This window comes from Camelina sativa, chromosome 5 (genome assembly GCF_030686135.1).
Source record: "Camelina sativa cultivar CO46 ecotype springtype chromosome 5, ASM3068613v1".
Taxonomy (NCBI): Eukaryota; Viridiplantae; Streptophyta; class Magnoliopsida; order Brassicales; family Brassicaceae; genus Camelina; species Camelina sativa.
This window is the reverse complement of record NC_141884.1, coordinates 9,361,420-9,377,054: the sequence shown is the minus strand read 5'-3', so window position 1 is coordinate 9,377,054 and position 15,635 is coordinate 9,361,420. Positions and strand designations below refer to the sequence as shown.

At 34.2% G+C, this 15,635-nt stretch overlaps 1 protein-coding gene, 1 long non-coding RNA gene, 1 other non-coding gene and 1 pseudogene across 15 annotated transcripts; 2 read left to right on the top strand and 2 right to left on the bottom strand.

Moving 5' to 3' along the window:
• Nucleotides 1–99: 99 nt before the first annotated feature.
• LOC104786337 (membrane metalloprotease ARASP, chloroplastic) lies at nt 100–1,738 on the bottom strand. The gene has a single exon (XR_015556541.1). It is a non-coding gene; the product is annotated as a membrane metalloprotease ARASP, chloroplastic (transcript).
• A 1,451-nt stretch (nt 1,739–3,189) lies between these two features.
• On the top strand, nt 3,190–4,575 carry LOC104786336 (thiohydroximate-O-sulfate sulfur/sulfate-lyase (nitrile-forming) NSP2 pseudogene; annotated as a pseudogene). Its single transcript, XR_015556940.1, has one exon. The product of XR_015556940.1 is annotated as a thiohydroximate-O-sulfate sulfur/sulfate-lyase (nitrile-forming) NSP2 pseudogene (transcript).
• A 3,767-nt stretch (nt 4,576–8,342) lies between these two features.
• Nucleotides 8,343–9,999, top strand: LOC104786335 (uncharacterized). 5 transcript variants are annotated; one of them, XR_015556539.1, is made up of 4 exons: nt 8,359–8,488; nt 8,666–8,749; nt 9,175–9,402; nt 9,550–9,999. It is a non-coding gene; the product is annotated as an uncharacterized LOC104786335 (long non-coding RNA). The 5 variants fall into 5 exon arrangements; XR_015556538.1 differs by having other exon boundaries at nt 9,175–9,472; XR_015556540.1 differs by having other exon boundaries at nt 8,666–8,753; nt 9,175–9,472.
• A 329-nt stretch (nt 10,000–10,328) lies between these two features.
• Nucleotides 10,329–12,533, bottom strand: LOC104786334 (stress-response A/B barrel domain-containing protein UP3). Of its 8 annotated transcripts, none has more exons than XR_015556535.1 (9): nt 12,388–12,533; nt 11,970–12,084; nt 11,657–11,784; nt 11,400–11,553; nt 11,241–11,309; nt 10,974–11,112; nt 10,861–10,881; nt 10,679–10,722; nt 10,329–10,581 (listed from the first exon to the last, which is right to left on the bottom strand). XR_015556535.1 is itself a non-coding variant. In XM_010511706.2 (9 exons), exons 1-9 carry the CDS (start codon nt 12,434–12,436, stop codon nt 10,495–10,497), a joined length of 834 nt encoding a protein of 277 aa, XP_010510008.1. In that variant the 5' UTR covers nt 12,437–12,533; the 3' UTR covers nt 10,329–10,494. The 8 variants fall into 8 exon arrangements, 3 of the variants coding, with proteins under 3 accessions (XP_010510008.1, XP_010510009.1, XP_087305795.1); XR_015556534.1 differs by having other exon boundaries at nt 10,819–10,881; nt 11,246–11,309; XR_015556536.1 differs by having other exon boundaries at nt 11,246–11,309.
• Between the last annotated feature and the right edge of the window lie 3,102 nt (nt 12,534–15,635).

Genomic DNA, 15,635 nt, shown 5'->3' with positions numbered 1-15,635 from the left:
ATCACGGATCACCAATGAGTTTTATAATTGGTAATCACATTGAACTGATATCCATGTCCACACACAAAATCTGGAAAACCACCACAACAATATCGACGATTTTCTTTACAAGCATATCTTTTATAGAATGGATAACAACAAGAGTAGAACTATTACATGAATATGTACCCCAAATTCATCACCATGTGTTTTGTTATGTTGGAAAACTCTAAACTCTCAAGTTCTTCACAATTCTCTTTTGGCAATTTGAGATAACTACAACATTTCTTTGATGAAATCAAGGCTAAGTGTGTCCTTAACGATGAGAAACAATCCAAGAAAAATCACAAGCATGATCCCTGAAGACATTATCCCTTGCTCCACCTCTACAGGAAGCTTCCTCCCTCCTCTAACCGCTTCCAACAATATCAATGCCAATGTTCCACCATCAAGAGCCGGTAACGGCAAGAGATTGATCACCGCAAGGTTAATGTTCAGCAACGCTGCAAACTGGTAAAGCCCATCGATGTTTGATCTCGCCACCTCTGCTCCCACTGCAATGATCGCCACAGGACCTGCTACTTTACTTGCTGTTTGAGAGAAGTTGAAGAACGTTTGTTTTAGACCGTCCAACACATTAGACGACAGCCCCATAAACTCTTTCCCCACAAATCTAAATGCCTCCGGAACATTCCTCGGTCTCACCTTAGTGATCCTAACATTAGGAGACAACTGAACACCGATCTTCCCCGTCCCATCAAAGTTCTTATCCGGTGTAACCCTAATATCAAAATCTTGATTCCCTCTTTCGATTCTAAACACCACATCACTCTTAGGGTTTCTTTTAACAATGTCAACAATCTTAGAAACAGCGTCAGGTCCTGTTCTAGACAGTTCAGTACCATCCACAGCGAGGATTACATCCCCTGAGAGCAATCCATCACGAGAAGCAGCAGAAAAGGTCTTAACTTCAGGAACAAGAACACCAGGAAACGCTTCTTGTACAGGCAAACCAACAGATAACACTTGAACAAAGATTATAGCGTAAGCAAAGATCACATTTGCGATGATCCCAGCTGAAACTACAATAGATCTATCTAGAGTTGGTCTGTTCTTAAGAAGATTCTCATCGTCAATGGGAATCTCACTGTCCGGATCATTATCAGGGAAACCAACAAAGCCACCTAGAGGAAAAGCTCTAAGAGAGTACTCAACATTGTTGTAATCGAACTTAGCTAGAATCGGACCAAACCCAATTGCGAATTTACTCACATGGATCCCTTGTAGAGAAGCCGCAAGGAAATGACCTGATTCATGGACGACGATGATCGTTGTGAGAACAGCGATAGCTTCAAGAACAGATTCGAAGCTTCCCAAATCAATCCCAGAGATTGCTCTCGTCCTAAAATCATTTCTTTCTCCTCCATCTGGGTACTTCTTGTTTCCGAACAAGACTCTGTTTTTGAGACTCTGGTTGGGTAAAGCAGAGAGATTTGGGAAAAGGTGAGATTTTGAGAGATGGGTTTTGCATCGTCGAGGGAAATAAGAGATTGGGTTGTTGAAATTGGAGAGGAAGTGAGGGTTGCGATGAGAGATTGGAGAAGAAGATATGTTTAATAGCATGGTTTTTGTGAGAGAAGTGGAGATTTTTAGAGGTACTACGGTGAAGTGGTACGATTGGAGCCATTGGTGTTAGGGAAGAAGAGATATAATAAACAAACGAGTAAACACAAACAGAGTCGTGTGCTTTGGCTTCTTTTGGTTTGAGTCTCTGTGTATATGTGGATGTGATTCAATTCAACACAACACTAATCTCTCTGCGCGAGTATATGGGCCTTGTTACAGAAAGCATCAGCATCGATTTGTCTTTTAATGAACTGATATATATTGGACTTTAAGGCCCAAATATGCAAGGTTTTTCTTTTGACATGGGGTGGTAGATGTTTTAATTACAAGTGTAAAACTAGAAGTGTTCAAAAGATGAAATAGAGGAGTTGAAGACACTGAAAACGAGTAATGAGTGATCTATATAGATGAAATTTTGGATCTGTTCATTTTGTGCAATGAAGAAGATTTTAAAGAGTTTTTCTATAATTCGTGTTCGTAGACTGATTTATAAAAGGGATCTTTATATCAAAAAAGTTGAGAAATTATGAAAATATAATTTACAAGAAGGTTTATGAAATATTTACAGAATGTTTAAGTATCTAAAAATTAAAAAGGTTCATTGAAGGAAATATTTTAGAAATCTAAAATGTCGGGATATATATAATATTTATGAAATTAGAAAATTACTGAAAAATGTTGTCACAATTATGAGCGAGTGTGCACCGTTGTATGACTGTTGACCGTTGATTGACGTCTCTTTATCGTATTATTGTAGATCGGGCATGGATGTGATATAAAATTGTTATCTCGGCTGACGCCCAAAAAAAAAAACTTCAGGGCTAGTGATCACTATGTCGGTGTTAGTGATTAAATTTGGCCTGGGCATAAATCTGAATCCGAAAATCCAAACCGAAAAAATCGGATAAAAACCGAACCAAAATTGAGAAAATATCCGATCGGTCTTTGTTTTCATTACTTTTGGATATTGGATTAAATCCGATCCAAACTGATATCCAATAAATATCCGAATATAACCAAAAATATAAGAAACAACTTTATAAAAATAGAAGTATACGTAACTGTATACGATATATATGATTCGTAGATATATATATCTATATATATATATATATACAAACCTAACTATATACAATATACAAGAATCGTAGATATACTCCAATATCTACATTATTGTTTACTTTGATTTTTATTTTTTTTTTATCATTGACAAGGTCTTATGTCTCATTTTGGATGTTAGTATGTTGCAATTTTATGTATTGGTATCATTTTATGTTAGTTTGAACTTTAAACTTGTTATTTGTTTCATTTCTATTTTTTTCACATACTCGGTTAGTATGCTTTTTTGGATACAATCAGATTAAAAAGTATCCGAATAAAACTTTATTCAATAAATTTGGTGTAGTTTTGGTTATCGATAATATATCCGTACCGACTCTGAAATTTGAATTATCCGAACCGAAACCGATCCAAATTTTTTAAATATCCAAATGGATGTTAGAACCAATATCCAAAAAATTCCGAATCTGAAATATCCGAACCTAATCCGATTCGATATCCAAACGCCCAGGCTATGCATTGCGTCAACTAATAAACTCTTTCTTTACGTAAAATAAGAAATTACATCGTTATGATTTTATTTACATTTTGATATGATATCATCGATGATATCATGCATGTTGAATCATGATTATAAATTTATAATGATTTGGAATGAAAAATATTCTGGTGGTTAATTACTAGGTAGAGCAGAAAGGAAAGGGGCCAAGACCGAGAAGGTCATAAGCCATAGCCGTGGTGGGAGACAAGTTATACTCGATTTCGGCGGAGAGTTAACATCAAACGTCCCTATCGACAATATATAAGGACCTTCATGTATTTGACCTCAACACTCACACTTGGTCCATAACTCCGGACAGCGGAGATATCTCAGTTGCTTAGGCGTCTGCATGGTGCCCGTTGGATCCACACTCTACGTTTTCGGCGGCCGTGATGCGTCCAGAAAGTACAACGGGTTTTACTCGTACGACACGGTGAAGAACGAGTGGAAACTTGTGACTAGGGTGGAGGAAGGACCTGAAGCTCGTAGCTTCCACTCGATGGTTTCGGATGTGAAGCACGCAGTCTGGAAGCACGTGTACTTGTTTGGTGGGGTGAGTAAGACCGTGCGGCTCAAGACGCTAGACGCGTTTAACGTTGATGATCAGAAGTGGATTAAGCTACCAAGTCCGGGTGATTCTTGCACAGAAAGAGGAGGAGCGGGCCTCGTAGTGGTTCAAGGGAAGATATGGGCGCTTTACGGGTTTAATGGGAACGAGTGTGATGATATCCATTGCTTTGATGTGGACCGAAAGGAGTGGACGGAAGTGGCGACTACTGGAGAGAAGCCTTCACCGAGGAGCGTGTTCGCTGCAGCTGCTGTGGGTAAATATGTTATAGTAGTTGGAGGCGAGATTGAGATGGATCCTCAGGCTCATGTTGGTCCTGGGAAATTGTGTGGTATAGCTTTCTTGTTGAACACGAAAACGTTGGAGTGGAAGAAACTGGAAGATGGAGGAGAGGAGACGCGACCAGGACGGCGTGGTTGGTGTGCATCGACGGCTGCGACAATCAATGGAAGAAAAGGGATGCTGATGTTTGGTGGGAAGGCTCCCACAAACGACCGGTGAGATGATCTCTACTTCTACGCAGTGAATAATAATCTGCTTAATGACCTCATCAATGTGTGTAACTGTGATTATATAAGGAGAGATTTGTGTGAGACGACTGAGAGTCAATAAGAAGTTGATGTCAAGTATTAAATAAAGTGTCTCTCCTTATGATTTGAAAGTTGTTGTGGTTGAAACCATCGAAGTCTGTTTTTAATTAATAAAAGTATGTACTCTGTACGTTGTTGTGGTTTGAAAGTTGGTGTGGTTTTGAAATCATCAAAATACTTAAAAATGAAGAGTATGTTTCTATCTTGTTTAATGTCGAAGCTATATCCTTTTTCTTGGTATATCTAATTTTGGTTATGATTTTCCATGAGATTTCTGATTTCAGATTATAAGGCTAGAGAAAATGAACACAAAAATGAAAGTTGGGAAACTAAAACTAAATTGAGCTTGGAGGTGAGATTGAGAGAAGAGCCTTTATCTTGGACGGACCCAGTGGACTTTGGGGGTATTGTTTTATTACTACTACACAAAATAAATGTTTCAGTTTTCTTGGATCTAATTCCTTGTCAGATTTCTTTAAGAATGAATAACTAACATAAATGCAATATAAAAAGTGATTATTTGTCAAACGTTGTGAGAAAAATTTGTATAAAAGAGATCGATGCAACCCACTTTTCCGTAACAAAACGATTACAATTACATTATTATTTTTTAATCAGTGTCATGTTCGACCGCTCCAGTTGAACATGCTATATAGATTTAGTTCTGACTAGATCGCACTACCAAGTTATTTTAAACGGTTGGTTGTGAGAATTTGCTGCACAAAAAGATATAAGAAAGGAAACACAACTCATTTGTGACAAATATTATAAGAAGTAATTTCTCATAATGTCACAAGAAATAGATGCAAATGCTCTTTCCTGAAAATAAAGATTGGACGGCATCAAGACTCATTTTTAGGTTTGCTATTGTATAGAGATGATAATTTTGTTTTAGGGTTTTCTCATAAATATTAAAATGGAGTCACCGTTGAGAAACAAAAACTGTAAAATTTTTGACATATAGAATTTAAATATCTGTAAGTTAAAACATAAGTATAAAGTACTACTATATAATTGTGGTTGAAATATCTAAGAGGATAAATAAGGAAGAGAGAATCCAAAGAAGCCAATTGCGTTGCAAATTGTAAGGTTTGGTGGGCACGTGGTCAACTGGGTTTGAACAGACACACACACTGTAATCTACTTTTACACGAAGCTATGTCGGCCCAAGTGTTACTTTTTTATTTATTTTAAACCTACAATAATGCAGATGTTTTTTTAATGCGGAATTTCAATATTAAATGGAAAATTTCAAAAATAGAATTAAGTAAAATGTAATATGGTATTGTGTTTAGTAAACTTTAAACATAAACTGAAAAATTATGACCAAGATTATGATCTTACTTAGGTAGATTCGAAATAGCATGATTGTGTTTCAACTGATATATTTTTTTTGGTGAATATCAACTGATAGATATTAGAAACACTTATTTACTCACTTTCTCTAAACATTAGTTACAGTTTTCATTTAAAACCATAAGGCTTTTATAGTTGCTAGATTTTTGAAAAATGAAAATTATGCATGATAAAAAAAAATATATGGAAAATGAATGTCTTAAAATGAACGCTTGAGTTAATAATGCTCATGTAGTGTTTTTATGTGTGGTGGTGAGCTATAATACTTCTTCATCTTTTGAATTAATGGGATTTCGGCGATGGTAAAATTAAAAACCAAAATAGATTATTGAAGCCTTATATGTGTTACGTATTAACATTGTTGAACTACGACATTTGTAATCCACTTAATGGTACGAATTAAGTAATAAAAAATTGGGAATATGCACTAGATAGCATAAAAATCAGACTTAACTAAGGTTTTGAATGGAAAGACAAAAAAATAGCAGATCACCCTTTAGTGTAGTCCTCCTATCATTAAATTACCATTCAAGAAATTTTTTGTTTTTAAAAATTAATGCAGATGAACTGTGTGCAGTTCATATTTTTTTGTCTTTTTGTGATAAATGCATGAGAAATATGTGCAGATCTGGTCTACAGCTTTTTTGATGCTGTTCACCTTTGATCTGCATTTGAACTGCTAAATTTTTGATCTACTTTTATTCTGCTTGATCTGCTTGAACTACTTGATCTGCTCTGCATTACATGCTTTCTCCATTCAAGGCCTAAGAAACTACCACATTTACTACTGTAGATGTCGAAAGGGAGTGATGTAATTACCTTGTTGGCCTTCCGTAGGTGAGTACCCTATAGGGACATTTACTATAGGGAGCTATCATTAGTTTTTTGAATTACAGATTTTGTATAACTAAAGAGATGGGATAATTCACTAACGCAATCATTTACGACCACATATTTACTCGGTGTTAACAGTAAACCTGTGTCCTCTCTCTTCCATGGCAATTATTACAATTATGCTCATTACCATCTACATTCATTTTTTTCTTTTTAAATCCTCACCATCACCAAATACATAAGCAAACGACATTGTTTTGAAGTTTGGTAAACCAAACATTTGGGCCAAAAGAACTGTTCTCTCCTTCACCCACCGTATATGCATCATCTCCGACCAAAATCATACTGCTAATGAGTTATTGTAACACACGCTATCCTTTTATCTTTCACGTTGTTTTTATTTAAACTGTGCTATGTTTGTAAAGCCATATGATTTTTAAAAAAATGATTGTTATTTAAACCAAGTTTTTGGTAAGAGTTACCATGCAATCCCTCATCACTACTTTGAGTCTTCCACCACCATTGCTTCCACCGAAACCACCGTCACTGCTTCATTTGAATCTTCCACCACCAACAATACATGTCTACGAAAAAAGCCTCCAAATGAACGTGTACTTTGCTTCCATACGTGTCTTATAGAAAATATGATGCGATGCAATGCACCGTTTCTATATCTCCGTCGTCGATACACTGCCCGTTACAGAGGCGCCTTTAGTAGATGGATCACGCATAGTCTAGGTGAACTAAAAACATTGATATGCATCCCTCACAAAAGAAAACATGCTTTCCAGAGAAATAGCATGGAACTAATGACGTTACAAACGTACATCGGGGTTTTTGAAAAAAACATGATATATAGTGATATTGCCAGAACCCACTAACTAACCAACATGAGTTTTCCTAATATTACAAATCCATAATTGCCTACTGTTGTAATTGTCCCCTACGTAGTCCACCCTGTTGTCGACTTTGTAAATTACCCGTGTATTTGTTGAGGGCAATTTTGTCAACTTCATCATACGGAAAGTGGTAATTACCAAAAATCTCCGACGTTGTGGTATTTCCTTTATTTGTAGGCAAAATTGTACTATCCACTAATAAAACCCTAAAAAATTATTCATAATATAGATAACTAACTGGCAACTAGGAACATCAATCTTTGAAAAAGATACTAGAAAAGAAAAGCACTAACTAAACGACCTAACCCAAGTTGGGTGTCATGAATAAAACAACGTGTTCATTTTGTATATTCATATTTGATTGAACTTGAATGTATTGTAGGTAGGTCATCTTTCCAAAATTCATACTATTTAAAGTGATTCTTTTTCTTCTTTTGCTATTACTTTTAATATTTTATAATACGATACTAAAAAGTATATGAAATCTAAATAATGACTAGACATGGAATTAGAGGCCATACTAAAATTTGAGTGGCAGAAGAAACTTTCTTAACTATAATATTTTAGATTCTCGTATGATTTAGCTCATTACATAAGTATTTTCCTCCACGTGTACGTGCTTTTGATATTTTGCTTGTATGTCAAATAAATGAAAAAACATAAAATAAGCACACACATTTTTAAGATCCAAATTATATAGTATGGTACTTGGTTTGAGTTAGTGCTACGCATGAAACAAAACAAAAAAAAAAGTATTTACGTTTGATTTTATTTTGATACGAAGAGTATTTACCTTTTTACATATGTCTTCTCAACGGTAATTTTGATTTTAACAAAGAATATAGTAAAAATAATTGAATTTTATAAATAAAGAAGAAATTAAAAGTATCGCCTCTCCCTCTATAAATAAATCTCGACCCACACTCTTGTTTTTTCCCTCATTCCGCTCCTTTTGTGGGTGCGCAAAAAGGCAACCAGGTTCAATGAACCTGGGAAGTTCTATGTTGTTTATCGTCATCATCTTTCTTCATCACCCGTAAGCATGCTCATCACTATAATTTATTATATACTTGTATATTTCTATAATTATTTATATGCAAACCTAACAAAAACGAAATAAACAATCTTTTCGCATTCTTGTATCACTTATTTAAAATAAAATTGAGGTTCGTCAACTATCTTAGCTTAAAACGAAGCTTTGAAATTATTGCAGACCAATTGGGCTAAGAAGAGATATGTATATGCATATGTTTCAATGACTTGTCGGGCGACTCATCTCTTCGTTAGCATTATCATGGTATGTGAGTTTCCTTTTTCCTGTACTCTCTCTCGCTCTCTCTCGCTCTCTCTCTCTCTCTCTCTCTAGATATATATCTTGATCAAATATATATATTTGCCATAGTTTTGAATGTTAACTGTTAAGTTCTAATGTCAATAAAATGTGACCACACGAAGAGGTAAAAACGTTTAGTCCATTAGTTTCACTGGGAAACAACACATGCATTTTTTTTTGGGTTAATACACACCGTCGGTACTAAGTTTTGTCTTTTTTTGTTAAGAACACACGGTACTAAGTTTATGTATATTAGCGCACGTTCTATGTTGTATATATATATATATGTGTGTGTGTGAAATACTCATGCGTTCTTGCTAGTAATTTCTGAATATTGATGTATTGTGAATTCGTAATTAAGCTGCATTGCACGAACCTCTCTTGGCCAGGTAAGGATCGATCGAGGATGTTTTTTTTCGGAAGTTGTAAGATTTGCAATATTAGAGTTTTGAAACAGTAGCAGTTACGAAACCGTGCTACAGTCATGTGCTATCAAGGAAGACATTTTTTTGTAGCTAGTGTTCCAACTAGACCGGTTAGGGTTAAGCCAGCATTCCTAGGTCGTCTGATCGAATTATATATGTGTTTCTGTGGTCGACTCATCTCTCTCTAAATAGGTATAAATTTACAGTTCTATATACTTGATCACAGAAGAAGAATGCTAACTTATCCGGACCGGTCTACTTGGTAACTTTTAAAATTATGCATGTCTAGATCTAAAGGTAAGTATGTTGGTAATATTAGTTTATTTTTCCTCCATGCAGAGATCAAGCTTAAAGATCCGGAGTCAAACATTTTCTCCTGAGTGATCACTACAAATATGCTCGAAATGGTTGATCGATCTGAATATGCGACAAACTAAGTCAATATGGAACTAACTATATATACATAGTAGTATAGTACTACATCGAGAGATATTCAAGTATGACACAAACATATGAGTCGTGTTCATCACTTGAAGCATGAAAAAAATAAGAGTTCCCCTTTCAAAAACTTCAATCTCTTTCGTAAGAGAAAGTAAAAATAAAAATTATATGTACTGGTTGTCTTGTACTTCATTTTCATCATTTTTATATTTTGCATGGACAAAGTAAGATTAGAAATTGGTTGTAATCTTGTTCTTAAGCTGGGCCTCTTGCTGACGCATATATTGGTCTGATTATATGTCCTTTATATAGCCAAAGAATAATAAAATGAAAATAATGTTATTATGAGTTCAGCTGGAAATTAACAACTCAGACAACATATAAAACAAAAGTTTCCCTTTAAGCAAGCACTCGCTTGCGGCCATTTAGTTATTAAAAATATTTCGGCCCTAAAATTTTGTAATCTGGTTATGAAATTCTTAGAATTAAAGGTTTCTGGAGATTCAGAAGGACATAAAAACTTGTGTTTCAACTTTGAAGTGTAAAAATGTTCTTTCTGTCACTTCAATTTGTAAAACGTTTGTTCATATCTTCATGGTAGGAAGCTACGAAGCTTCCTAAAAATCTCAACCGATGATAATAATTTATTTCCGCTCTCTAAGTGCTAAACTCTGTACTTAAACCCAAAAACTCATTTGTTTCTGTTAACATTGCAGATATAGTTTTTGTAGCCAAGAATGTTACTGCAACAAGTTTGGTAAGAAAGAGAGAGGACTTTGTTCGTTCATATATAATGGACTGCAATCTTTACATGTAAAGTTGAATTGTTTAGTGAAATCTCTCTCACATGACGTCGGTACCCACGGGATCCACTGAGAAATGTAGGGCTACTGCTTTTTCTATAAACGGCTCAAACTGAGACATCCACATCTGAAAGTTAAAAGAGTCCCTAATTAATATTCACTTATAACATATACAAGAAAAATTGAAGAGTTGTAACAAAGTTTCCAGCTGATCTTAGTCTTACATCTTTATACTCTCTGCCCTCAATGAAAATCTCCATGGCATCAACTGCGCAGAGTATAAAATAAGCAAAGAGTGAGAGAAGAGATAGAAAGGAAAACAGAGGAATGCACACTGTTAGGACACTATAGGGAAAGTGATTACAGGAACGAAATCGAACTACTGCTGCATGTGTAAATTCCTTACTGCGGTCATTAAAGTTTGAACCTAGACATCGAAAATATCAAGGCGGCAATTATTGGTGTTAGCTATCTCTGAAATATAGTAGCAAATGCAAAAAAATTATTCTTCATAGGCACCTTGTGTGGACTGGACAATTAAAGATGGAAGGGAAGAAGCTAGCTGTGCAAAAGAATCCATTGCATCTTTGATGTTCTTGTTGGAAGCGCTCTTAGCAAAAGTAATCAGAAGAAGAAACTCTTCGCCATAGTTGTACTCCTGCCATGGGAAGTAACACTGATGAAACTAGGTAATGGTAGTAACGCTTTGGCTCTTACGCTATGGAGCTACTACATTGACAATTTGTGAAAGCAAAACTCAGATTATGAATGGAGTTGAGATCATACCTCACCCTTTCGAAATATTGCAAGAATGTCATCTTCGACCTCTGATTCATAGTCCAGATTAGTTAGCCCCTGATACATTAAAACCCCCACAACAACACATTTACATAGAGAAGAACACAAAGATGAGAAGACAGAACTAATGAGAGAAATGGCGTTTACATGTAAAGGCATACATGGCAGAATGGTGTTACACGTTCATTGAGAACTTTCAAGAAGAAAGGGTTCTCATAGAATTTGTCAAGGTCTTCCTTCTTCTGGAATCGCATGAAGAGAGCGTGCGTGTAATCTTCATTGTTTCTATCACCGATACAACCTGTGAAAGTAAAATGAACAGATAAGAGACTAGTTTTATAATCAATAATACACAGAGATTTTCTATTCTAGATTAGGAGCAAGAATATGAGAGCAGCGCTCACCTACAGATATAGCAACAATGCCTCTCATTTGATATTGAGTCGTGTAAAGATAATCAAGCATATCTTTTTCTTGTTCCTCAGATAAATCCTCTTTTGCTTTGAGTAAACACACATGCTCCACTACTTTCCTGTGGAACAACATAACAGAGGACTACTAGGTTGACACATACATTATAAAGTTGCAAACTTTAAACTTTCATATATAATGTTAAAGCCTACATGCCAAGACAGAACCTCAGATTTTAACACACACACATCAACCAACATAAGCTATACCACACAAAGGAGCTAAATTTAGTTTAAAAAACTGAACCTTGTCTTGTTCGACTTGGAACTAGCAATTTGATCATCAGAAGCGCATAATGTAACTCTAGGGTTCTTCGTTCGGCATTGATGCACAAACACACTTCCACCATTAGACCCAAATCCTGTCAATTTCAAGAAGAAGAATCTCTAGGTCACACAAACTATACTGAAACAGAGGAGGTATTTCGAACTGACGACACACAGTTAGATTCGAATTCGCCTACGGGGTATACTGGAAAAATCAAAAACTAAAATGTGGGCAATCTTCAAAGTACCAATCGATTTCTTCAAAACAAATTTGGCCACTCTAATTGCAAAAGGGGATGATAGAACGAGACCGAGCAAAAAAATATAACAAGCCCGCGACTTGATTCTGCTGAGAAAGATGAAGAGTCTAAAACCCAGAATAAAAACCCAAACTTTACCTCTTGTAAGAATTGGACGGGGGAGAGCTAAAGCTTGGTTGATCATCATCGACTTGGTACGAACTGTGGCGTACCAAGTCTGGCATTGTATCTGTTGCCTCTTTATCACTTTCTCAATATTAAGAGAGATTTTAATAAAGGAATAAGATTTTTCGGTTTGTGGTAGTTAATAGTTTTGTAAAACAAATCCTTTTTGCGCCACAAGATTCGTTATATTTTTTTTTTCCTTTTTGTAATAATTTCTAATTTTTCAAAATAGTTTTTCTATATACAGCTGATAATTTGATATATAAAAAAGCTTGTCCCATAAATATTTATATTATATAACTACAAACTTAACCATTAATGATATAAAATTATGTTTCATACTAAAAATTTTAAAAATATATATATACTAATTTTACAACGAAAAAAAAAAAAAAATTTTACAACGCATATGGAAATATAGTATCAAAATTGAAAATACGAGGAAAACCTTCTATTGCTTCATATGTGGTGGCCACAACTAGACCATCAAATAATTCTCTGAATTATTGGCAACTGACATATTTTCGTTTGGTATCACTTATAGTCTAATAGAACACTAGTTCCAATTTTAACGGATGTACCCGCATATTTTCTATTAGAACACTAGTTTGCAGGCAAATTTATAGAAATGTAATTATTAAAAATTGTGAAACTTTTACATAGTTTTTGAAAAAAAAAAAATTTCAGTAATATTTTTCTGATTGTGTATGTGATTAATAAAATAATGAAGAAAAAGGTAAAAGAAAACTAAGTAGAACAAAAATATGTAAAAAGATGGAGAAGATTTTGGAAAAAAAAGGGGAAAAAAAAAACTAAATAAAAGATATGGAATCGAATCCATATGCTTTCATAACTGCATGTAATGGTAATTCACTAATTTGGTTTTATAAATGTCACTAGAGTACTAGACCAATAACATATCTAACAATGTGGTCTCAATTTTTTACTTAATATTGTGTGGCTAATGTATGGCTAATGTGGTCTCAATTTTGCCTGCCTAATGTATGGCTAAAGCTGTCAAATGGTCCCGAACGGACCATTTGAACATTTATCTATATGGACAAGTTGGATAGTTCCAAATAGACAATGATCCTAAAAGTGTCCATGTCCACTAAAATTATTTCCAATTGGTCATAATCATGGACAACCCATTTTTATTTCTATTTTTATTTCTGCTGTTTTTCACTTATAAAATCTGAATTTTATTTTTGTTATTTTCTTTTATAAAATCTGAATTTTATTTTGTTGTTTCTTTTCTAAAATCTGATTTTTTGTTTTTTTTCTTATAAAATCATTAATTTTGTGGGAAATTATGAAATTACATTTTCTCACCAAAACCAAAATTAGAGAATCTACTTTTAATCATGATTTTCAATTTGAATTTAGTAGCAAAGTCAACAAAACAACAATACAAAGTAAACAACACAAAACATTAAAATCTAAAATTTAATTTTTCCCCCAAATTGTAAAACCTAGATTTTTAAGAAATTTGGGCTGCCCACTGTCCAAATGGTTATGTCAATTTGATCCGCGAGCCTAATGGTCTTTTGTCCATTAAAACCATGTTATTTTGGGCGTGACCATAACCGCCCATAACGATGTAGATATAAGCTCACCCACAGACAGACCGCCCAATTGACAGCTATACGTATGGCCAGGACTGCTAGTTTATCTTCTTTGGGCGAAGAGAAACAGTGATGGTTACAAAATAATTGGTAAACATGTTAACCACAATATAATCCTTTGTTTTTTATGATGCATAAACCTTGATTAAGAACATATCAATATCCATTTAGTCAATTAACATTCTATTTGGTTCAATCACAATGTACATCCGTTCAAGTCTTACACGCTTTAATTCCAAACATTCTTAATTTTCATATGCATATAATCATTTCAAATAGATACTTTTTATCATAAATAATTACAATGCGATTATTTTACTGGGCAAAATCGGTTCAACATTGGACAATCTCAAAAACACTTAATAAGTATATTCCCACGTAGTGTCTTTATGTGTCTTTTTTTCTTAACTTGGCACTTAAAAATGCGATGTGTCTTTTTCCTAAGATACATTGTAATATGAGTCTAAGTTAAAATCGTATTGACTAATATTGCTTTAAATATTTTTGAATACATAAATACAAGATTATTGAATACATTTTCAAATTTAATCTACAAGTTCGATCCCAAAGTCAGGTTAGGCACGTGTACATGAGTTAATTGTACTCTTCAATTTCCAATGAGATAAATATACAACACACATAGTAACATATTATCTTCTTTAAAGTTAAGCATTCGTGTAGTAAGTGCCTATACTATATATGGTTACGACTTTATCCAAAACAGAGTCAAAACCATAAAACAAATTATTCGTTATTCACCTTCTAAGTAAAAAAGATAACTCTCCAAACATGAACTTACCTTGCAAGCAAAGTATTCTTATCTTCATCTATTATTTCCCATTACTTAACCTTATCTTCACTAAGATTGTTGTTGTCATTATAATGTCTTTAACGATCGGAAGATTCTAAAAGGAAACTCAAGACAATTTTACATAGCTTTATTACAACAATTATTTGAAATCTATACGTAGTTGCGAGTTACCAAAAAAATAAAGGGGTCTAATAAATATATCAATATATGATAATGGATCATTCTGATGAGAAGATACAATATTGATAATAAACTAATTAGGTGAGGTGTCAAACTTTTTACACATTAAACTAGTGGAAGCAAAGACTTGATGAATCGTCACATTAGCCTAACGAAGCTTACCAAATTAAACAAATGAATAGAATACACGGATCAGTGTTCAAGATTCGAAAGGAATCTTTAGGTTTTGTCAAAAGAAAAACACAAAGTGACCAACCAAACCAACGAACCAATTCGGCCGATTTGGCACTTTTTTTCTACTTTCTTTCCTTCGCTTCTCATTTTCCTCACTAGTTTTAAAATAATCGTATAGATTTGGTACCATGCCCCTATTTTCTAATATGTTGATATCACACGACACCCATAACTCTCAATAATATGCCATTTTATTTAACAAGTTCATTTATTTGTTATATCATTGAGGAAAACTTGACATTGTAACATTAGAAAAAAGCTTTATGATATAATTTTATTATTTCCAAGACTAAAAATTTGGTTAGTCAAAATACAAACAGTGAAAAACACATGGGATATTAAGAATTTGAATGTAAAATAAACTTCAACAC